Raw genomic sequence first — 25,129 nt, forward strand, 5'->3', positions numbered from 1 at the left:
GTGGACATCATCCCCTGGCCAACATAAGGTGGACAACAGCAACAGAAGAGTGTGCCAAACACTGGCATGGGGAAAGTGGCTATAACACCCATAAGCCTGCCCCCAACAATACATGGCTTCCAGCAGGCATTAATTCCCAAATCTCCATCCTAGCATTCAGAACACCTAAGTTGATGGGAGACACCTAAATCAAACCACCACACTGGGCTAGAGTGAAACTATTTTTTCATCAGTATGTACTGAAGCTACAGATGTTGAAACATGAACCAATCTTGTGGCTGACAAATGAATCCTGAAGTGCCTATGAAAATGTAAATAAAGACAGTCAATGAGTCAAATTCCTCTTGGGTAACCTCCCCAGGTGTTTTGTGAACACTCCTACAAAGCTTTGGCATGTACTGGATATACTGCATTAGAAATATTCAAACTGTGAGGACTACAGGGTACAAACAAATCAGTATCGCCTGTATACCAGTCCATTGTTCATGCAGTCCACTTAACAACCATCCAGAAAAGATTAAAAGCATTTATCGCTAAAGGAATCAAAGAACAGTCAAAGTTTCTGAAACCAGGTTCCAATTAAGACTGTGATGGACTCTATTCCATGTGCAAAGAATAAGGGCAGAGAGGTACAATCTTCTGAAACAGTTTCCAGAATGGCATCTCCAAAATTACAGCAGAACCAACAAGTCCACAACATTTTCCCTTCTCTGTACTCTGGTGGCAGTTGAGATTCTGAGAGAATCTGGACCATAAATGCTTCAGGGTTCTTTTCATTCCTTTCACTACTAGGAAATGTAGATAAAATCTCTTTGATGCTCAAATCTCCCACCTCCACAGCAAGCCCTTTTTGCTTTTCAGCAGCAATAAATGCACTTAAAAGTCTAGAATACTCTCTGAGATTAGTGTAGGAGAATTTGTATTGGGGAGCTGAGCTATATAAAGTCCACTGTTTGTGGAGGAGAAATGTAATCTTATGCAGATCAACATCTTCCTGTAATGTGGATGTGGGGGAATCTTCCTTCAAGATGAAGGAAAATGAAGTTAGCCTCCTAACAAAGTCCAATAATTTCTGCAGAGGTTGGTACCTACCAAGTAATCTTGAAGACTTGAGGAAGACCTTATGCTGGGAGTCAATTCTGGTGAATCATTAGAATTCATGGTCTACCAGTAAAATGTCATGATAATGCCTTCATCCCTTCTGGATTCACAAATCATTCTTTAATCTGGCATTGAAACTATGTGGAGATGTAAATCTCTGAGTAGCCCAGCACTGGACCCTCACTCTTGCCAGGGCGGCTTCTGTCCACACATGGAATGGATGAAAGACAAGGCCTCCCAAAGTGTCCCTCTTCACCAAAGCCCTTCAGGGATCAGAGCCAGATCTCCAATTCTACGTATGTAAAGTGGGAACTCCACTCAATGGCCTCCACAGTTTTAAATCATTTCCTGACTCGATTTTCTGAATTTCATCATTGTTATCTCTTGTAATGGTGTACTTTCCCTTTTTTTTTTTTTTTTTTAGGTAGGGTCTCACTCTAGCTTAGGCTGACCTGGAATTCACTATGTAATCTCAGTGTGGCCTCAAACTCATGACAATTCTCCTACTCCTACCTATGCATCTGGAGTGTTGGGATTAAAGGTGTGCACTACCAGCCGGACATTTCATTTCTAATGTTATTAATTTGGGTCTCTTCTCTTTTTTAGCCAGTTTGGCTAACAGTTTATCAATCTTGTTTATCTTTTCACAGAACCAACTCTTGTTCTTTGTATTGCTTTTGATTTCATTAATTTTTGCAACACACAGAAAAATCCTGTCTTTTAACTCAGTCTGCAAATCAGTGTCTTTTGGTTGGGACATTGAGGCCACTGATATAAATATTATTACTGAAAGGTATATATTCTTACCATTCTTCTTGATTTTGTAGTGTTTGCTGTTTTTATGTTACTATCTTGTATTAACCATTATTTGAACATAGTTTATTTCTCACCATTTTCTCATGTATGTGCTTTCTTTTTCTTCAGTTTTTAAAAAATATTCATTTATTTATTTGAGAGAGACAGAGACAGACATGGAAGGAAACATATAAATCAGAAGTTATATCTTCAGGTAGGAGCTCAAGGTGGTGGGTGTGGCCCCTGTATTACTACCAGAATGACAGCAGGAGTGACACAAGTTGGTGGATATGCCTGCTATGCAAATAGTCTGCACCAAATTAACACTATTTCTTTTGATTTCAATGATTGCTGGTGGGTGAAAAACAAGGCTGGTAGAAATATGCTAGGGTTTTGGTTACTTAGAAGTGGGAACAGTGTCAGATGAATTAGTGTGAGGGCTAGAATTAACTTTGAAATGGAGGTAGTTGTAGTTTCTGGGAGAAGGAAATTGGATACTGCTAGTTTGCACAGGTTTTAGAAGTTGTTGACTTTATGGAAGTTTGTAGTTATGGAGAATAAGGAGGGGGAAGGAGAGGGTATGAAAAGGGTCAGAAAGAGAGGGAAAGCAAACAAGTTATGGATGTGAAAATTTGTAAAATGATTCCAATAGTAAGCTAGGTGGAGAAAAATACAAAATAATTCTAAAATCCACTTGAGCAATATATACATACAAACAAAACCAGCATGGAGTATTTATGCATGAGTGGGTGAGGCAGTTCCCTCAAAGTAAATAGCAGGAATGTTTTTGGACCTTCCCTTGTAGTCTCCACTTTGCTAGATATCAGTGAAGAATCTAGCTTCTCCTTATCTCTTGCCTAAACAGTTTTTCCATAAACAACCTGAGTCCCTCTTTAGGTAGGCATTCCTCTTTGAAATTAAGGTTTAAATCAAATCCTGGAATTCTGATTGGTTAAGATTGGCCCTAAATTTGGCATGATAGATTGCCTCTTTTTGAGCCAGCCCCTAGCCCAGACCAATCAGTCATCTTTGAGGATCACCTGAGCCTGATGGTAAAGCCCACCACATTAAGATTATATATAGGGCTAGGGAGATGGCTTAGCAGTTAAAGTGCTTGCCTGTGAGCCTAATGACCCAGGCTCAATTCCCTAGTACCTTCAAAATCCAGATGCACAAGGTGGTGCATGTATCTAGAGCTCATGTATTTGCAGTGGCTAGAGGCCCTGGTGTGGCTACTCTTTCTCTCTCTCTCTTCATCTGCCTTTCTCTTTCTCCATCTGCCTCTCTCTTTCTCAAATAAATAAAAATAAAATATTAAAAAAATTATATATAGATCTTTACCAGGTGGTCAAGCTTCTCTGTTGGCTTTTCATTTCTCCTGAACTTCCAGGTTTCTGTCCTGGTCTCAGTCCAGCTGGGCTAAGATGAGGGGAGACCCCAACCCCTATTCCCACATGAGCTGTCTTCCACATGGCAGGATCTCTCTCTGTACTTTCTTCTATTTCCTCTTTAAATTCCTTTTCATGCTTCTCCCAAGCCCATGCTCACTTCCCACAGGGCTCTCAGACCATGGGGGTGTATCTATTTCACTTCCTTTGGTTCCACAGTTCCCTGAATAAATGTAATAATTTAATAATTATCCTTCTTAGTCTTGTTTTATCCCAATTCTTTGGTAAAAACAGACAACAACTAGGGGTTTATAAACTTCAAAACTCCCATTACATGGGGATTAGAACAAACATGAAAACTAATAATGCCAAATTCCTTAATCTGGCTGAGTGTGTAGCCTCACACCTTTAATACTGTCAACTTGGAGGCCTATATTTTTGGGCTGCAAGGGTTTTTATGTCTGCTTAGGCCAGAGTGTGACCCTACCCCCAACAAAGACAGAAGAAAGATTAAGAAATATCAAATGCTATGAAAGTCAACCCCCAAACACAACTTATTTAAAAATGACAAAATAAACTGGGTGTGATGGCACATGCCTTTAATCCCAGCACTCAGGAGGCAGAGGTAGGAGGATCGCTGTGAGTTTGAGGCCATCCTAAAACTACGTAGTGAATTTCAGGTCAGCCTGGACCGGAATGAGACCCTACCTCAAAAAACTCAAAAAAAAAAAAAAAAAAAGAGACAAAATATACTAAAAGCACATTAATCAAGTTTAACACAGAAGTATATTAGTCCCAGTGGACTAGGGTTTTAATTATTTCCCTCCTGGAATATCTTTCTTTATCAACCTGAACTGATATGGAATGTGAAATTAGCACTTCCAGTGCAGGCCTATATACCTGGTTTTGGGGTATGCATTTTTTTTTCCTTTTGGGGTGACTTCCTGTTTCACCTATACCAAGTATGTGGCTGTTTCCTTCTTTGTTGGCATTATGGTATTGGCTTAGCTGGTTAGGTGGGTAGATCTGCTCTTCAGATCAGCTGTGCTGGATGCTATGTGGATGAAGGGTGGCTCCAATCCCCTTGGCATGCAGATACTTCCAGAGAGTTCCCAGTGCTGGCAGATGGATGGGGAGAAGCAGTAGAGACTGACTTAAAGTTGTTACGGAGCTTCTCAGCTGGACCCTGTTCACTTAAAGTTGTTATAAAGGTGCTCAGCTGGACCCTGTTGTCTTCTCCTTCACGTTTTTTTTTTTAAAAATATTACTTATTTATTGACTTATGAGGTGAGGAAGAGGAAAGGAAGGGACAGTCAGAGAGAGAGAGAGAAAGAGGGGGAGGGAGGGAGAGAGAGAGAATGAATATGAGTGTGCTAGGGCCTGTAGCCACTGCAAACAAACTTCAGGTGCATGAGCCACCATGTACATCTGGTTTACTGGGGTTCTGGGGAATCAAACCTAGGGCCTTAGGCTTTGCAGGCAAGTGCCTTACCCTCTAAGCATTCTCTCCAGCCCTCCTTCAAGCTTTTTGATTTTGCAGTGCTGGTGTGAGTGAATCCCTTCACTGAAGTTCTGCTTGTGCTGGCTTAGGTAGAACCCGATGAATAGAACTCTTCCCAGTTGCTGCAGTTTAGAGCCTAATCCTGGCTGTTTTTGTGGTTGCTAGAAGGTCCTAGCTCCCTCCTGCCTTCTTCTGGGGTCTCACTTAGCTAATAATTCCTTATACACCTTCATTTTATTGGGGGGGGGGTTTGAGGTAGGGTCTCACTCTAGCCCAGCCTGACCTGGAATTCACTATGGAGTCTCAGGGTGGCCTCAAACTCATGGCAATCCTCCTACCTCTGTATCCTGAGTGCTGGGATTAAAGGTGTGCACCACCACACCTGGCTATACACCTTCATTTTTGTTAGAAAGTGTATTATGTTTTATCTTGCCTCTTTTCCTCCTGTTTATTTATTTATGCATTTTTTGTGGTGCCAATAAAACCCATTGCATTACACATGCTAGGTAAGTGCTCTACCACTAAGCTACATTCACAGCCCCTAAAAATCTTTAAATCACATCAACTGGTCACATTGGTGGCAATATTATATTTTTATTGGACAAAGATGCTCTAGACTGGTCTTTTGAGACAATAGATTTTCATATTATTCGAACCAGTGCACATTAGGTTTTAATTTTTTTCTGTTTTGCATACTGTTTGATATAGAAACTTCTATATACTTTTAGTTGACCTGCTTTATACCTTTAAAGTGTGGTGATTTCTGAATACATATCCTTGCTTTTGAGCCGAGGAATATTTCATCACCCTCACATTTAAAAAAAATTAATTTTATTATTTTATTTTTGGCTTTTGAGGTAAGGTCTCACTCTAGTCCAGGCTGACCTGGAATTCACTCTATAATCTCCGTCCTTGCATTTTTGACTACACAATTATTAGGCAGAGCTTTTTTCATCACTTATACTTTTCAATAGCCAAAGTATAAAAATAACTTTAAGGAAATAAAAAAAATACTAAGGGGATTTTCAAACAACATAGAAGTAGTGGCTTGATTGCCATTCTCCTTATGGCAATAAAATAATTTCCCTCCAAAAACAACATTTAGAAAATGTGATAAATTTAAAATCTTTATTTTTATCTGTGGGAGAGAGAGAGAGAGAGAGAGAGAAAGAGAAAATATGGGTGCACCAGGGCCTCCAGCCACTGCAACTGAACTCCAGATGTGTGCACCCCCCTTATGCATCTGGCTAATGTGTGCCCTGGGGAATCGAACCTGGGTCCTTTGGCTTTTCAGGCAAACACCTTAACTGCTAAGCCATCCCTCCAGCCCAGAAAATGTGATAAATTTAGACCTGGAGTGGTGGCGCATGCCTTTAATCTCAGTACTTGCGAGGCAAAGATAGGAGGATTGCTATGAGTTCAAGGCCAGCCTGGGACTACAGAGTGAGTCCCAAATCAGCCTGGGCTAGATTAACACCCTGCCCTAAAAAAATGTAAATTTAAAAGCAGATAATGTTCTCTTCAGGTTTGAAGAAAGTAGATGATTTCAGAAAATTTTAGCTAATAATTTATTTATCTGTGGCAATCTTCCATGTACAGGCATACAAACTAAAATACACCATAATTTTGTCTAATCAGAAGTGTATGATTCTGATTGCATGATTTCAGCATTATAAAACTCTTAAGAAATTAAAATACAAAATAGTATTTAGATTATTTTCATGTAGAAGCATGGTCTCACAGTTTCTATAGTTAAACAAAACACCATGCAGAGGTTAGCATGTTAAATTCCCCTATCTATTGAATAAATAAAATCAGGCATAATTAAGAGATGGTCGAACAAGCCTATAATTCCATTACCTGGAAAGCTGTGAGTTTGAGGCCTACTTGAGGCTACAGAGAGTTCCAGGTCATCACGTTTCCCCCACCCCACAAAAGACAAGGAAATACCCTATAAATTATAGAGGAATCATAATATCCATCAATACATTATAATAAAAAAATAAATAATGCATACAAAGGGGCTAACTTTCCTTTAAATTTAACATAAAAATCAAATGCACACAGGCTATTTTAATTTGCATCCAGGATGCAGTGTCACAGACTATGTGAATCATATTCACCCACACTGTGTTACATTTTAGCCACCGTGACAAAGTATCTGACATAAACAACCTAAAAGGAGGAAATACTTATTTTGTCTTCCAGTGTCAGTGGTTTCAGTCCATGGTTGTCTGTCTCTGTGCTTCTGGGCCTGAGGTGGGGCAGAGGAGCAAGTCTGAACGGTGTGACAGAGCAAAACTGCTCAGTTCATGGTGGCCAAGAAGCAAAGAAGATAGATGGAGCAGAAGATAAGATACATCTTTCTAGGGCATGCTCCTAGTGGCTTACATCCTCTAATTAGCCATCTCCTACTTTTCACTAGCTCCCAATAATACCATGTTATTATGAATCTACCAAGGGATTGATCTACTGATTTACTCAGAGCCTTCAGGATCCCACCATTTTCACAAAAACAATCAAGTGGCAACCAAGACTCTAGTACCTAGCCTGTGTGGAATGTGTAGTACTGAAAGACTGCAAGTATATTATATTGATAAACCTTCCCACCTCTCAACAGTCAGTACTATACTTAACTTGAAATGACATATATATACATATTTCACAGGATTTTTTTTTTTTTTTTTGGTTTTCTAAGGTAGGGTCTCACTCTAGCTCAGGCTGACCTGGAATTCACTATGTATTCTCAGGGTGGCCTAGAACTCTCGGCGATCCTCTACCTCTGCCTCCCGAGTGCTGGGATTAAAGGCGTGCACCACCACACCCGGCTTCTCACAGGATTTTAACTATACCTTCTTTTTGTTTATGTATGTGGTATGCATGCATTTATGTATGTGTGTGGCACATATTTGCATATGCATGTAGAGGCCAGAGAACAATCTTGGATGTCATCCTCAAGAAAGCTATCCACCTCTTGAGTCTTGAGACATGGTCTTTTATTGATTTGGAGCTCACTGATTAAGTTAGAATGGCTAACCAGAGATCTCCATGGACCCTTTTCTCTCTGCCTCCTTAGTCTTGGGATTACAGCCCATCAAGTCAGTTTTATTATATGGGTATAGGGGATAGAACTCAGGTCCTCATGTTTATAAAGCAAGCACTTTACCCAGTGAGCTATCTCCCCAGCCCTATACATTCTTTTTAAATGGATCAGCTCTTGCATTCAATTAGCAATTTTTTGTGTCCTGTGTTCTTATACTAGATATTGGGACACAGTCAACAAGGAAAAGCTACCTACCATGGAGCTTTCAAGCTAAGGTGAGGATGTCAATTAATTATATAAAGAAGTAAATTGGGGGCTGGAGAGATGGCTCAGTAGTTAAAGATGCTTGCTTGCAAAACCTGATGACCTGAGTTCAATAATCCCTAGTATCTATGTAATGTCAAAGGTACAAAGTGGCACATGTGTCTAGAGTTTGTTTACACTTGCAAGAGGCCCCTGGCTTGCTCATTCATATTCTCTCTCTCTCTCATTGCAAATAAATAAATAAACTGTCTGGAGGTGGTGGCACACATCTTTAATCCCAGCACTGGGAGGATTGCTGAGCTTGAGGCCAGTCTAGGACACCAGGTCATCCTGGGCTAGAGTGAGAACTTACCTTGAAAACACAGTAACAACAACAACCCAAGAAAAGAAAGAAGGAAAAAAGAAAAAAAAAACTGGAATTGTGGAAATGTAACTAATTATATTTTAACAGGACCTCCTTAATTTAAGTGCAGTTAATATTTTAGAAGACATAAGTGAATGAACTTGATGCTTTACTGAAGAGATTCAACTAAAAAATAATGAAACAGTTGAGGGGGGGATTTGGGAGGGGAAAAGGAAGAGTGGTGGGAGGGAATTGTGATCATAGTATATTGTCTATATTTATGGATGCTGTTACTTTAAAAATAATCTAAAAATAATGAAAATGAATCAAGAAGTAGAAACTATTACTCCAAACTACTATGCATGCTTATGAACACCTAACTATCCACAATACAGACCAGCTCAAAACAGTAAGATAGCAAAGAAGTGAACGAAAGTCTAAAGTAATTAAAAAATTACTTGCCAGCAAGAGGCAGGATATATACCAGGAATGGTGGCTTGCATTTGTTATCCCAGAACTTAGGAGGGTAGCTGAGGCAGGAGCATCTTGAGTACCATACCAGCCAATTACTATACTTCAATCAGACCATCTGTTTATCAGACAGTTCTGTCCTAAATAAACCCGTGCCACCTGAAAGACAATCCTCTATTTACATTTAGATTTATGTAAACATATTACAAATTATAATCCTGCCTTTTAAAGAGTCTTCCAAAATAGAAATAAACCTAAAGACTAGTTCTTCTCTAGACACTTTCATAATTAACAAAATATATACTTAGAATCATATAGTGAGCAGGACGCCCACCTCACTCGGTTGGTTTGGGTACTTAAAATTCACTTTGGGTTAGTTACTAAGGCGTGTAGCAGAGTCAAAGTGGCTACATATATCTGAGGTATTTGTTGAAGCAAAGAAAGGTGCCTTTAGCTCCCGTAACCACCAGTTGGACCAAAAACTATTCTGCCCCGACATCGACTCCATAATTGTACTATCTTAAAGGTGGGCGAATTTACATGTTTTTGGAACCCTCCATTTTCAAGCTCCGTCTTCTTTTAAAACACTGCAATCTTAACTCCGGTAAAAACAAACTCTCGCCGCCCGAGACATCGCGAGATAGCGTAATTACGTGTTTGCGCCTGCTCGCGCTGGGGAAGTACTTCCGTCAGGGCCGGCTGTCCGTCACAGCCACGTCCGGCTCCGCCCCGTGACGCAGCGCTGTAAAGTTCCGCTTGGTTTCCGCAGGTCGCGGCGGAGATGCATTGTGCTGGTTAGCTCCCAGGTCGGTTAGTCAAAATGACTGGTCTCGGTGGGATTTCGTGCTGCTAAGTCTAGGGCCTTTTCACTAGTAACCGGCGGATCACAGTACCGCGCAGCCGAACGCACAGAGAAACTGAAAGAGACGCAAGGCTCCCCGCCGCTCCTTGCAGTTTTGCTCCGGCCCCCTGGGAAAGCTGATGTATAATCACCAGTGGACTGTAAGTACCCGAGGCGAAGAGAGCTCACTGCGTCCCCCGTTTTAAGTATCTTTGCACTAAAGAATATTTAAATTGGGTGTGCCTGCCGGACTTTACTGTCCGTGCGTGCAGAAAATCACTCCGTGGCCGTTGTTTTCCTGCTCAAGCTAGCTGGTTCTGGATGCATTGCGGGGCAGCGACACCTAGAGGTCAAAATGATATTGCATCTAGCAGACTTCCAGCCAGACTAGTTTTCTGTCAGTATATTTAGAATTTAAGACTTGAGATTTAATTGAAAATTAAGACAAAATAGACGAAAGATTAACTTCTGGCTAGTTTCTGTTGTATTTAGAACTCCGAAATTAAAGGATACAATTCATAACACAGTATTCTTTTTAACTGTTGTAGGAATTGGAACTTTATTAGTGCAAAAAGTGTTTATTGGAGAAGTGAGCTACAAAGAAATAAAGATGAGTAAGAGTAAAGATGATGCACCTCATGAACTTGAGAGCCAGTTTATCTTACGTTTACCTCCAGAATATGCCTCTACTGTGAGGAGGGCAGTGCAGTCTGGCCATGTCAACCTGAAAGAAAGATTGACCATTGAGTTACATCCTGATGGACGTCATGGAATTGTCAGAGTGGATCGAGTTCCATTGGCTTCAAAATTGGTAGACCTGCCCTGTGTTATGGAAAGCTTGAAAACCATTGATAAAAAAACGTTTTACAAGACAGCTGATATTTGTCAGATGCTTGTATCCACAGTAGATGGTGATCTCTATCCTCCTGTGGAGGAACCAGTTGCTACTGCTGATCCAAAAGCAAGCAAGAAAAAAGATAAGGACAAAGAGAAAAAGTTTGTCTGGAACCATGGAATTACTCTGCCTCTAAAAAATGTCAGAAAGCGAAGGTTCCGGAAGACAGCAAAGAAGAAGTATATTGAATCCCCAGATGTGGAAAAAGAAGTGAAGCGGTTGCTGAGTACAGATGCAGAAGCTGTCAGTACTCGTTGGGAGATAATTGCCGAAGATGAAACAAAAGAGACAGAAAATCAAGGCCTTGATATCTCATCTCCAGGAATGTCTGGCCACAGACAGGGTCATGACTCATTAGAACATGATGAGCTTCGAGAGATCTTCAATGATCTCAGCAGCAGCAGTGAAGATGAGGATGAGACACAGCATCAAGATGAAGAAGATGTCAACATCATTGACACTGAGGAGGATCTGGAGAGACAGCTGCAGGAAAAGCTAAATGAGTCAGATGAACAGCACCAAGAAAATGAAGGGACCAACCAACTGGTTATGGGAATTCAAAAACAGATAGATAACATGAAAGGCAAGCTTCAAGAGACCCAGGACAGGGCAAAACGCCAGGAGGATCTCATCATGAAAGTAGAAAACCTGGCGCTCAAGAACAGGTTTCAAGCAGTGCTAGATGAACTGAAACAAAAAGAAGACCGAGAAAAGGAGCAGCTTAGCTCTTTGCAAGAAGAGCTAGAATCCCTTCTGGAGAAGTGAGAATGATGATATTTAATTCCAGTTTTCAGACTGGTCAGTATTAAAAAATTTTGTTAGAACTTGGACTGGATGTTAAACATCTGTGGGAGTTCTTATTCTTTCAAATGCTAGAAGTTCTATTGAACTATGTCAGTTGTTTTCAGAACTTTTCTGTTTGGTTCTCTTTAGGAAGTAGGGTTGTGTAGGCAGAATGGTTGTAAGAAAGTTATAAAACTAGTGAAACACAGTTTATCCTTACCCACTTCACTGCAGGATTTTGCTGTTTGTCCTTTTTCCAGGATCTGCTACTACTCTTTGGTCTTGCTATCTAAGGTCAATAAGAAGCAGCTAGTCTGGAGGCAGTGAAGCTAGTTCTTCTTCTTTTTTCTTATAAAATGGCTACTTTGTTAGCTACTTGAAGTTTCCATATGTAAAAATGAAAAAGTTTTCATAAAGTTGTTTTCTAACACAATAAAAGCAACTAATTTTCACTTTAGAATGTCTATCTTGTTCTTGTGTAGGTACTGGAAATTGAGGTGGGTTCTTGGGATTTAATGACTGAATGGTGTGATTCTGTTTGGCAGATAAAGAAGCAATTCTATTGAGTTTTCAGGAAATACTACAGGGGTAAAAAAATGGGGAAATGTCATTGCATTACAGTAAGGTTCTAAACTATCTGCTCCATTTGGAAGTTTAAGAACATTAAGTACAGAGCCTCAGACTACCCTAATTTTCATAGATGTTTTGTTTGTCTTTAAAAATAGCACTAAGTTTATCTGCATAAAATAATTGAAGCAGCAAAACAGTCAAATATATCAAATACAAAAAATCAAATACAGTCTAAGGAACAATTCCATTGGTTTTAATTTATTTATTTGGTTTGTCGAGGTAGGGTTTCACTGCAGCCCAGGCTGACCTGGAATTCACTATGGAGTCTCAGGGTAGCCTTGAACTCATGCCAGCCCTCCTACCTCTGCCTCCCAAGTGCTGGGATTAAAGGTGTGTGCCACCACACCTTTTTTGTTTTTTAAAATATTTAATTTTAATTTAATTTTATTTATTTGGAGAGAGATAGAGAATAGGCATGCCAGGGCCTCCAGGTAAGCGTCTTAACTACTAAGTCATCTCTTTAGCCCTCCATCTTTTTAATTTTTTTTTTTTTTTTTTGTGGCAAGCCCAACAGACTGCCTTTTTCTTTTATAGGGAGAGAATTGGCATGCCAGGGCCTCCAGACACTGCCATTGAACTTGATGCATGTGCCCCCTGTGTGCATGTTCGACCTTGTGTGTTTGCATCACTGTATATGTGGCTTACATGGGACCTGGAGAGTTGAACATGAGTCCTTACACTTCGAAGGCAAGCACCTTAACTGCTAATCCATCTCCAGCTCTTCATTGATTTTTGTTTGTTTGTTTTTTTGAGGTAGGGTCTCACTGTAGCTCAGACTGACCTGGAATTCACTAAGTAGTCTTAGGGTAGCCTTTAACTCAAGGTGATCCTCCTACCTCTGCCTCCCAAGTGCTGGGATTAAAAGTGTGTGCCACCACACCCAGCTTCATTGGTTTTTTAAAACATGTTTATTTGCAAGCAGAGGAGGAGGAGAGACAGAATGGGCGTGTCAGGGCCTCCAGCCACTGCAAATGAACTTCAAATGCATGTGTCACTTTGTGCATCTTTATGTGGGTACTGGAAAATCAAACCTGAAATTTTAGGCTTTGCAGGCAAACACCTTAACCGCTGAGCAATCTCCACTAATTTTTTTTTTTTTAATTTGAGAGTGACAGAGAAAGAGACAGATATATATAGAGAGAGAGGATGGGCACGCCAGGGCTTCCAGCCACTGCAAACGAACTCCAGACGCGTGAGCCCCCTTGTGTCGGCGTGGGTCCTAAAGAACTGAGCCTCGAACCCGGGTCCTTAGGCTTCACGGGCAAGCGCCTAACTGCTAAGCCATCTCTCTAGCCCCTCTCCACTGATTTTTGACTAATGTATTTCTAATTACTTTCAGTTTAATAATTGCAATTAATATTCTTACAACTGAAATGATTTATCCCTGTCATTTTACCAGAATTGCCCACTAAAGTGGTCAGTTCACATTCTCTTAAACTTTGTCTGAAGAATTTAATGCTTCAAACAAAAGATATTTATGAAAAATCAGATTGATAGGTACAGAGCTGTAACTTTGTTAGGTTGGTTTAGAAAACACGATTGAAAGCACTAGCTTCTTGAAATAAACATTTTAAAGGTCATGTAAAGTTTTTTAAAAATTTTTTTGTTTATTTTATTTATTTATTTGAGAGTGACAGGAGAGAGGGAGAGGGGAGAGATGAGAGGATGGGCACGCCAGGGCCTCCAGCCCTGCAAATGAGCTCCAGATGCATGCACCCCCTTGTGCATCTGGCTAACGTGGGTTCTGGGGAAGCGAGCCTCGAACCAGGGTCCTTAGGCTTCACAGGCAAGCACTTAACTGCTAAGCCATTTCTGCAGCCCAAGTTTTTTATTTGATAGGAAACATTAGTGATGTAGTGTTTTTAATTAATTAATTAATTAATTGATTTGAGAAAGAAAGGAAGAGGCAGATAGAAAGAATGGGCATGCTTGGGCCTCTAGCCACTGCAAACAAACTCCAGATGCATGTGCCCTCTTGTGCATCTGTCTTATGTGGATCCTGGAGACTCGAACCTGGTCCTAAGGCTTGACAGGCAAATACCTTAACAGCTAAGCCATTTCCCTGGCCCATGCAGTGTTTTTAAAAATCAGTTATCCATGGGATGGAAATATGGCTCAATGGCTAAGCTGTTTGTCTGCAAAGCCTAATGACGAGGGTTGGATTCCCCAGTATCCCTGTTAAGCCATATGCACAAAGTGGCACATGCATCTGGAGTTTGTTTGCAGTAGCTAGAGGCCATGCTGAGTCCATACTCTGTCTCTCTGATTTTAAATAAATAAAATTTAAAAATCACTTATCTAAACTTTGTCTGTCATCATACATGCTAATATTTAGAGAGTTCATATGAGTGGTTTTTATTTTTTGTTTTTCTGAGATAGGGTCTCATTCTAGCCCAGGCTGACCTGAAATTCACTGTGTAGTCTTAGGGTGTCCTTGAACTCGGGCAATCCTCCTACCTCTGCCTCTTGAGTGCTGAGATTAAAGGCATGTGCCACCATGCCCAGTCTAAGTAATTTTTTTTCTCACATCTGGTTATTTATCTTTTGCCAAAATATTTTCAAAGCTTAAAGCAAGGTTTCCCTTACTATCTGGCTTTGTAGCATTTCTTGAGGTTAGAAAATTATTAAAATCAAGTTTTCTTCACATTAGGGTGGCAGGTTAAAATTCTGTTTCAAATATATCTGGGTATTTTGCTACCCTTAAGTGACACTGGAAAACATCACATTTGGCTTTACAGTGGATCATTTACCAAATTATTTTTACTTAGATCTGAACATGGGTAATATCTGAGCTCATCAGTATTGGAGAGAAAGGCTGCTAGGTGCACTTAACAAAATAGCTTCATGATAGCCTTAATTCTGGTTCAGTTATTAGCTCTATTTGGATTCTCAAGACATTTCTTTTCTTTCTTTTTTTCAAGGTAGGGCCTTGTTCTAGCCCAGGCTGACCTGGAATTCACTTGGTAGTCTCAAGGTGGCCCTTGAACTCACAGCAGTCCTCCTGCCTCTGCCTCCCTTAGTGCTGGGATTAAAGGCATGTGCCACACCACCACACCAGGCTCAAGACCACATTTCTAAGCCTGATCTCATGAACTTCAGAGTCAATATGTTCAGTTGTGCTGAGAAACACTTGGAAACATCCTCTAAGCAAGTCAGTTACACTTGTTCAAAAGAAACTCATCCTCTTCATTTCCCTGAAAACTTGTTCTCTTGTGTTTCAGGGTAAATAAATGGTATGACTGCCCTGCTCATGTGCAGAAACCAGAAAATAGTACCCTTCTTTTGACTTTCTCTGTTTATCTCTCAAAAACCCCTTGCTACTCTAGCCCATACTAGAACACTGTTGTGGTTCAGGCCTGTATTTTAGGCCAGGTGCAGTAGGGTTTCATTCTAGTCCAGGCTAACTTCCAACTTACTCTGAAGCCATTCCTGGCCTTGATTTGTAACAACTGATTTATCAGTTGTATGATCCAGTACAATTTAGTATATAAGCTATTGTGTTTGCCTCAATTTTCTCATCTCCAAAATAGACGTGGTAGTACTGTTAATCTTATAGAGCTGTTGGGGTTTTGACCATTGAATCACATAAAGGACTTAGGTAGAATATAGTAAGCAAGCAGTGAAATAAAAAGGAAATATTGCCCATTAACTAGAGTATGGACTACAGTAGGGATTAAACAAATTGAATTAAAGTGTGGCTAAAATGGGAAGTATTACAAAGAAACAGCTTTTTTTTTGTTTTGTTTGCAATAGCCTCACTATGTAGCCCAGGCAGGCCTTGAGCTCTTGAATCATCCTGTTTCAACCAAGTGCTAGGATTACAGGTGTGTACCACCATACCTGCCTGGCTCAAGAACCAGCTGTTTTAAATGTGTATGAACTCAAATTTAATAAAATTTCTAAACCTCAGCTTATAAATTATAGCAAGTTTATTTCAAATATACCTGCAGGATAAACATACTGACTCAGCTTATTACTTTAGCTCAATTGCTTATGGGAAATTTTGCATACGTTAAAATACTCTGAAATGTATAATTTATCTGTTACATAAACTTTAAAAGATAAAGACAATTGAAGATTTGGATCCAAGTAAAATACTAAGCATGCAAGACTCCCTTTTCTCACAGGTCTCATGGCTAATGAATATGGTAGGTGGCACTACAGTTTGTTTTTGGGTTCATGAAAAAAAATATTCACATAAGTTGGGTTTTTTAATATCTTATTAGAGAGAAAGAGGAAGATGGAGAATGGGTACACCAGGGCCTCTAGCCACTATAAACAGATGAACTCCAGATATTTTGTGCATCCGGTTTTATGTGGGTACTGGGGAGTCGAACCAAGGTCATTTGGCTTTGCAGGCAAGCACTTTAACTGCTAAGCCATTTCTCGAGCCCTAAAACTTTTTTTAAAAAATACTGCTGGGGGGCTGGAGAGATGGCTTAGCGGTTAAGCGCTTGCCTGTGAAGCCTAAGGACCCCGGTTCGAGGCTCGGTTCCCCAGGTCCCACGTTAGCCAGATGCACAAGGGGGCGCACGTGTCTGGAGTTCGTTTGCAGAGGCTGGAAGCCCTGGCGTGCCCATTCTCTCTCTCTCCCTCTCTCTGTCCTTCTCTCTGTGTCTGTCGCTCTCAAATAAATAAATAAAAATTAAAAAAAAAATACTGCTGGGAATGAGACTCAGGGCCTCACAGGTGCCAGGCATACTCTCTACCACTGAGTTACATACTACTACATTGCTGCTCTCGTGAGCAAGTGCTTAAGAATATTTTAAAAATGCTTAAAATATTAAAGGGACTCCCTGTAAATCTAAGTGTTTCTGAGGGTCTACAAAAAATAAGAACATCATCATCCCTTTCATAAACCATCTAGGGTAAACTATTCAACATTTTAAGATGTACCATTTCATGACTTGGTGTGTACTATTAGATACAATTTTAGGTTTACAATGTAAAAATTATACATTTGCAACGTTTCTAAAAATATGAATATCCTTATCAACATGTATAACTCTTGTGTTTTTCATAATAAAGATATTTTTCTAATACTATCCACTATTGATTACTAGCTGTGGGATAAGATTCATTAAAGTTTTGATCTCTATAAACCAGGTAACTTCCCTATCTTAGGATAGAAAGTGTATGTTCTGTTTTTAAATTTTTAAAAGTATTTTTCTGAGAAGGATGAGAACATCAGTACTTCTTGCCACTGCAAACAAACTTCAGGCACATTTGTGTATATGACTTGATGTGGGTGCTGGGGAACTGAACCCAGGCCTTCAGGCTTTGCAAGCAAGTACCTTTAACCACTAAGCCATCTCTCTAGCTCCACAAAATTTATTTTCTGTATAAATTGAACCTAAGGTGGAACATACTCAAAGAAAACAGGCACCAGTGAAGGCTGGGATGGACAATATCTGCAAAGGAAATAATATGCAAGTCTATGTATTTTACTGTTGGAATCCCCTTCTCATTAAATCAGTATCAAGGCATATAACCTTCCCACCCCACATACAACACACTGTCAAGGTTGGAAGATTGTTTCCCAGAGGAAAGATTTCAAAATGCTGATAGTTAGGCATACTCCAAAGAAAAGGGCAGGTCACCATTTATTGCAGTGAATACTTATGACAAACAATCCATACATAATCTGCTTTTTAGTGCCTCACTTTCAAATTTTGACAGCCAACCAGAATCAACCAAGAAAGCTAAATTAGAGAATCACTTCAGCATATCTAGTCTCCCTCTCAGGTTTGTAAAGCAGAGCTCAGTTCCCCACATCACCTCAGGAACATAAGGGGGAAACATTTTGCTGAAGTTTTTTTTTTTTTTTTTTTTTTTAATTAAAAACCATAGAATCCCATGCAGCAATAGCTTGTGTACTTTAAATCTTCACTCTTGTTGCCTCCTTTGAGACCGTGTTCCATCCATGGAAACTATTTCATATTGTATGTTAAGAAATGGGGGAATCTTCAGGCTGGAGAGATGGCTTAGCAGTTAAGGCATTTGCCTGCAAAGCCAAAGGATCCCGGTTTGATTCTCCAGGACCCACGTAAGCCAGATGCACAAGGGGGTGCATGCATCTGGATTCGTTTGCAGTGGCTGGAGGCCCTAGCGCACCCATTCTCTTTCTCTCACTCTCTACCTCTTTCTCCCTCAAATAAATAAATAAAATATATTAAAAAAATAAATGGGGGAATCTTTATCAATTTGAATGGCATTTGGAACAGTTAATAACTTTGATACAAGGTGTGCTTCATGGAAGCCACGCGTATGAGTAAAAAAAAAAAACATTTGGAGGGTATAGGTAATTGGCACATTCTACATAATACAATGCTTCCATATTAACATCAAAAGCATACCTTGTTCTTTGGCAAGGAAGTTCAGGAGAACTACAAAACTTCCAAAGCTAGTTTGGCAAGGTTTAAAAGCCTAGTGACATTCTGTGAAGGCCATTTTTATGTGTAAAAATGTGTGAGGGTAAGGAATAAACTCATTGTTGGACTAGCTGGATGTGGTGGCCTCTACGCCTTTAATCGCAGCCTGGTGCTACTGAGCGCCAGGTCAGGCTTGGCTAGTGAACCCTACCTGGGTGGGGGGTGGGGGATCGTTGGACAAAAGATAATACTTCTGGTGGATTGTGCTCAGCAGGGATGAAGCGATGTTGTAGAAAAAGATTCTTTGATTTTTCTTTTTTTTTGGAGGTAGGATTTATCTCCTAGTCTAGGCTGACCTGGAATTCACTACGTAGTCTCAGGGTGCCCTCACGGCGATCCTCCTACCTCTGCCTCCCAAGTGCTGATATTAAAGGCGTGAGCCACCATCCCCGGCTCCTTTGAAATTTTAACTTGAAACACTGCCATTGCCACAGGAAATGGATAGATCTACGACGACGCTTGGAAAGTCGTATTTCTTTTTTTATTTATGATAGAGAGAGAGAGAAAGAGAAAGAATATGGCTGCTGCAAAGAAACCTCAGATTCACGCACCACTTTGTGCATCTGACTCTACGTGGCCCATCGAACCTGGCCCATCAGGCTTTGCAAGCAAGTGTCTAACCGATGAGCCACCTCTCCATCCCTGAAAAACCGTATTTCTTAAAAGCAGAGCAACACTAAAAAGAGTAAGAGGGAGGGGGAGGGGGAGAGGGGGAGCGAGCTAAGCACACGCCCGCCCTCCCACCGACCTTCCTCCCCGGCCCCAGGACCCCCCGCAGGCGTGGCCCGAGCTGGCGCTCGAGGGCGCGCGGGCGCCGGCCGGAGGTTGGTCCTTCCCGAGCCCGCAGCCGGGCCTGGGGTTGAGCGGCCTCCGCGGCGAGCGCTGGGCGGAGCCCGCCGGGCCCCGTGGCCGGCCAGAGCCCGGCTCTCCTCCGAGGCCCGCGGACGCGCGGAGAACATGAAGCCCAGCCCGGCCGTCCAGGCGGCCGTGGACCTCACGGCGGGGGCCGCGGGGGGCGTGGCGTTCGTGCTCACCGGGCAGCCCTTCGACACCATGAAGGTGAAGATGCAGACGTTCCCCACCCTGTACGCCAGCCTCGCCGACTGCTTCCGCAAGATCTACCACCAAATGGGCATCCGGGGCTTCTACAAGGGGACCGGCCCCGCCATGATGGCCTACGTGGCCCACAGCTCCGTCCTCTTCTGGTGCTACGGCTTCTGCCGACAGCTCGTGCGGAAGGTGTCGGGCCTGCGCGAGCCGGCCGAGCTGAGCGACCTGCAGACGGCCGCCGCAGGCTCGCTGGCCTCCGCCTTTGCCGCGCTGGTCCTCTGCCCCTCGGAGCTGGTGAAGTGCCGGCTGCAGACCGCGTACGAAATGAAGATGTCCGGGAAGACAGCGCAAAGCCACACCACAATTTGGTCTGTTGTCAGGAGCATTCTTAGGAAGGATGGCCCTTTAGGCTTCTACCAGGGACTCACGACTACTGTAGTTCAGGAAGTACCCGGCTATTTTGTCTTCTTTGGTGGCTATGAACTCAGCAGGTCGTTTTTTGCGTCAGGAAGATCAAAGGATGAACTAGGCCCAGTCCCTTTGATGTTAAGTGGTGGTGCTGCTGGAATATGCTTCTGGCTTGTCATATTCCCAGTGGATTGTATCAAATCCAGAATTCAGATTCTTTCTACGTTAGAAAAGCAGAAAGGATTCATCTTCACCTTTTTAAGTGTTGTGAGACGTGAAGGAATATTGGTCTTATATTCTGGACTGAAAGCTACTCTCATTAGAGCCATTCCTTCCAATGCGGCACTATTTTTGGCCTATGAATACAGCAGGAAGATGATGATGAGGAACTTGGAAGAATACTGAAATGTCTTGCTGAACCTTGCATTCCAGCACAGAAGCCTGAGCACTATGATGCTTAGGGCCCAACGAGTACAAGTACAACATGGAATTATTTTTGCCTGTGTGAGAATTTTAATTTTGTCTTCCTTTACTCTAAATGGCAAACTTTATGGAAGGTTCTCTATTTTATACATAATTTCTGCTCACAATCACATTGAAATATAAATGTTGCTGCTCTTGCTGTTGGTGGGATAAACAGGGTGAGCCCATGGCCCAATGTACCTACTCTGAAAGGCTAAGTACAATTCTATCAAGAATTTTTCTCACAAACCTAATGTGTACATGAAGTTTGGATGGTTATATGTCAGGATTGAAATATAATTTGCCTCCCTGTTAGTTTCAAACATCACATCTAGAGTTGGTCATATGTCATGAAGATAGGTTACAAGTGATTGTTTAACCCATTTAACATATAGGGTCTATCTCAAAGAATAGGGTCAGTTTTAAAACCTGATTACCACATACACCACACGGGGCTGTGAAATACTTTTTAAAGACTGTGTGTGGTGCCTAAGAACTAACATGTCCATGCAGGTTTCTAAGAGGAAAATGTCACTGCCCTCTAGTATAGTTTCCACATTCTTCAGTAAAGTTTCAGAGTAGGCATTCCAGATTTTCTACTTTATTCTTCAAATAGTGTTCATTTTTAAAGTGGGGTTGTATTGCATGTTGTGATGATATTGATAGATGTGGCCTTGAGTATTAGGCCTTTAAGAAGCTGCATATCCTTCACCTGTTTCAGGTTTGCTTCTCTCCCAGAGAGCCAGGATGTAAACTCAGGAAAGAGCTACAGAGATGGGGCTGTGATGTGTTTTGATAAAGAGCCATATGGAAGAAAAGTCTTTGCTTCTGTTTTTTTGTTTTTACAATCCTTACCTGGATAGGTTTCCAGAATGTCGTGTAGGCTGACAAGTTGTTGACTCATTTTAGGTCACTCACTGTTCTCTGTACCTCTACAACTCAGAAATTCTTCTGGAGAACAGAAAGTACAGAAACCAAGTGAAGGTTTTGGGTTTTTTTTTGCTGGTAAAGTGGCAGTATTCCTGGGTGGAGTCATCTCTCAGGCATAATTAGTATGAAGTTAAAATGTTTTAATTCCTCAGTGAACCATGTCAGAGCTAACATGTTCTTGAAGTTTACCTTGATTCCATTCCTTGCCATTTTCAGTGTTAGAGTCTTTTAAATGTGGCACTGGTTGCCAGTGAATTTTAATAATGGCTGGATTTGGCAATGTAAAGCAACGAAGCATAATAGAAACAATTTTATTAAATTATATGTATTCATATATGCCCTGACAACCCCAACAAAATTCCACATGTATCAAAGCAAAATCAAAGCCCCCCAAAATCATGGTTCAGCTGACCTCCACCGATTTGAATTTGAGCAGTTATCCTTTGACCTTACATTATAGGACAGTCATTGTTTACACCATTAATTAAGCATCATCTGTCTGTATTGCTCTAAGACTAACTGGGTCTCTTTTAGTAACAAGTGTTCTTACATGCCTGTAAATCTGAAAGGAAGTGAGTTACCAGTCTTAATAACCCACACCATGTGTGTCTGTCACTGTTAACTGAATGTAAGTCCTGTGTGAAGACTTGAGTTTCCCTAAGTGTTTTTTTTTTTTTGTCTATTTAATATTTATGGTAACTGTATGCCATAGTGTGAAAATCAAGAGTCAGGGAAACCAGATGCTGGCAAATAAGGACTGTGGGGACATTCAGGCTCATGCCAATGTTCTGCCTAGTTTGTTGGAGCTCTGTGGCTAAGCTTTTATTTGAAAAGAAAACCACTTTCTGTCTTACATTTATGTTACACACACACATATAATGTAAATTATATATGTATTTATATAATTTTATAATTATATATGTATTTATATAATTTACATTACAGATAACATAGTTGAATAATTAGCACTTACTGAGTGGAGTGGTGATTCATCAAGTAGGCTTGTTTTAAAAGTAGGGTAGAAAGGTAGGACTGGCTTCCAGCAGGAAGTGTGCCTTTTCAGTTCTATATAATGCCCTAGCTTAGCATCTATGAGCTAAGTTACCTCTGTTTAGAGCAGTGTTCCATTTCACATATCATCCAGTAAAGGTTTGACTCATTTCTCATTTCATATGCTTAACTCTTGGTTTAATATTTGAGTACATTTTACATTATTTCAGATCTGTATGTTAGGAAGAAGTAAGATATGTGCAGTAGAGGAAAGAGGCTAGAGGCAAAGCTCTATTGCTTAATCTTAGCCCTGGGGTAACAGGCTATCTGAGCCAATAAATGGTCATTAGACTGCTTATGAGTCCAGGTTAGGAAAATCCCATGATTAGGTAATAAAATCAAGGAAAATCCTGGTTCAAACTGGATAACATGCACTGGAAGGATATAAACATTGATTGGTCAAAAGAGGGAGAGATGGATGATTTGACTAGGTAACACAGATGAAGAAAAAACTCTGAGACTGGGGGGTCAATCCTTTCTTTTATAGTCATCTCATGGCTTTGGAAATTTGCATGTAACCTAATAAACTGCTTGCTGAGGCTCTCTGTGTCTTGCTGAGATCTTCGCTGTGTGAATGCAAAAATCAAGGGGCCCCTATAATATCTTGGTGTGTGACTTAGAATCAGTGAATTCAGAAGGTAACATTGTTCTTCATGAGTAGAGGTCTATTCACAGACCTCCCTGGATGATTCTTTGCTATTCCCCTATCAGAAGAATCTCTCCTTACTTTCTTTTCTCTAGTTTCTGTCCTTTTCTCTGGCCACTTTCCTTAAGGGTGAAAGGCCTGGAGATTATAAAGGTTTCTTATTGAAAAGACATTCCTAAATTCTGGGCCAAATAGGTTTTTGGGAGGGGGGGATGTGAAGGGCAGGGATGACAGCATATAACTTCTTTCAGACTCAAATGTGAGGAGACTGTTCTAGGACTTACTTTTGTCTTTTCCATTCTTTTCTCCCTCTCTCTGCCTTTTGTCTCTCATCAACATCCTCTTAGTTTTGGCACTCTGGAGGCAAGGGTAGGAGAGTTCCCATGAGTTTGAGGCCAGCCTGGACTACATAGTAAATATAAGGTCAGACTATGCTAGAGTGAGATCTTACCTGGAAAAAAAATACAAAAACAAAACAAAAAAAGAACAACAACAACAGCAACAAAAAACACTATAGGAATAACCATCTCTGAAATACATTCATGCCTGCTATTCTTCAGTTTCCTATGAAGAAAGTGATTTGACAGATAATTTTTCCAAATGGGCCTGGTTCCATCTGCATTTTACTTTGTGTTTTTCTTTTTAAAAACTTATAGACAATAAACCATGATTCCTGCCCCTTCACAACTTCATCATATCTCCTCCCCCTCTCAATCAGTCTCTCTTTTATTTTGATGTCATTATCTCTTCCTCTTATTATACTGGTCTTGTGTAGGTAGGGCTAGACACTGCAAGATCATGGAATATTCAGGCCATTTTGTTTCTGGAAGAATGCATTGTAAGGAGTCCTTTCCTTCCTTTGGCTCTTATGTTTTTCCCACCACCTCTTTTGCAATGGATCCTGAGTCTTGGAAGGTGTGATAGAGATGTTTCAGTGCTGAGCTCTCCTCTGCCACTTCTCAGCACTATGGTGACTTTTGAGTCATTCTAGAGGTCACTGCCATCTAAGAAGAGAAGTTTCTATAGCCTAAAGTGACATTTTAGGAACTTAAATCCCAGAAAAGATCTGGTTCTCAGGGCTGTAGTCCTGGAAGCAAGGGATGATCCTGTGGTGGCTTGAATATGAATGTATATCCCCTATAGACTCAGGTGTTTTATTAAGCTTGTAACTTGGGTTTCCAGCTACATTGTCAGAAGGGCTATTACTGGGAGTGGATCCTGGGGTCCAGCCCAAAGGTGAGTTTGGGGACAAATCTGATTGCAGCCCAAAGGTGTGAGAATGGGCTTGAGCTCTGTGGAGAGTGTATATATTCATGTGTCTGCTGGTGTTGGGATATTTTACTTGCTACAGTTTTTTTTTTAATTGAAAACTTCCATAAATATAGACAATAAACCATGACAATTCCACCCACTTTCTCCTTCACAAATCCACTCTCTAGCATATACCCTCCCCCCTCAGTCTTTCTTTTATTTTGATGTCATCATCTTTTCCTCCTATTATGAAAGTTCTGTGTAGGTAGAGTACCAGGCATTGCAAAGTCATGGATATCCAGGACGCTTTGTGTTAGGAAGATTGCATTGTAAGCAGTCCTGCCCTTCCTTTGGCTTTTACATTATTTCCACCATTTCTTTCACAATGGTCTCTGAACCTTGGAGGGTGTGGTAGATAGGTTTCAGTGCTGAGCACTCCTCTGTCACTTTTCATCACTATGGTACCTTTTGAGTCATCCCAGTCATCCCATAGGTCACTACCATCTGAAAAGAGAAGTTTCTCTAACCCAAAAGTGAGAATATATGCTCACTTCAGTTTTTTCTCTGCTTGCATGTATGGAAGTAAGCAGCTTTTTATGGCATTGATGTAACTACCCCTGAATCTGTAAGCTTGGAATAAATCCTTTCCTCCATAAATGGTCTGCTTGCAAGTTCCTCTCATCAACTGGACCTGACTACAACAGGTCCTATGCACTTCTCACTAACTCTTAAAATACTGTAAAGACAAATGCTGTAGTTTTAGCCTACACCACTGGATTCTTTCCCTTTTCCTCTCTTCCCTTGGCCCTTTAGGAAAAATAACTACTTGTTATCTTCTTTAGCTCT

At 40.9% G+C, this 25,129-nt stretch overlaps 2 protein-coding genes and 1 pseudogene across 2 annotated transcripts; 2 read left to right on the top strand and 1 right to left on the bottom strand.

The window, feature by feature from the left end:
- Positions 1-207: 207 nt before the first annotated feature.
- Positions 208-1,161, bottom strand: LOC101601262 (annotated as a pseudogene).
- Positions 1,162-9,634: 8,473 nt separating this feature from the next.
- Taf7 (TATA-box binding protein associated factor 7) lies at positions 9,635-11,882 on the top strand. Its single transcript, XM_004664683.2, has 2 exons — positions 9,635-9,908; positions 10,296-11,882. Exon 2 carries the CDS (start codon positions 10,358-10,360, stop codon positions 11,405-11,407), a length of 1,050 nt encoding a protein of 349 aa, XP_004664740.2. The 5' UTR covers positions 9,635-9,908; positions 10,296-10,357; the 3' UTR covers positions 11,408-11,882.
- Positions 11,883-19,536: 7,654 nt separating this feature from the next.
- On the top strand, positions 19,537-20,438 carry LOC101617436 (mitochondrial ornithine transporter 2). The gene has a single exon (XM_004664682.2). It carries the CDS (start codon positions 19,540-19,542, stop codon positions 20,347-20,349), a length of 810 nt encoding a protein of 269 aa, XP_004664739.2. The 5' UTR covers positions 19,537-19,539; the 3' UTR covers positions 20,350-20,438.
- The last annotated feature ends 4,691 nt before the right edge of the window (positions 20,439-25,129 follow it).

The sequence above is a fragment of the Jaculus jaculus genome, chromosome 13, assembly GCF_020740685.1.
Source record: "Jaculus jaculus isolate mJacJac1 chromosome 13, mJacJac1.mat.Y.cur, whole genome shotgun sequence".
In the NCBI taxonomy this organism is placed as follows: domain Eukaryota; kingdom Metazoa; phylum Chordata; class Mammalia; order Rodentia; family Dipodidae; genus Jaculus; species Jaculus jaculus.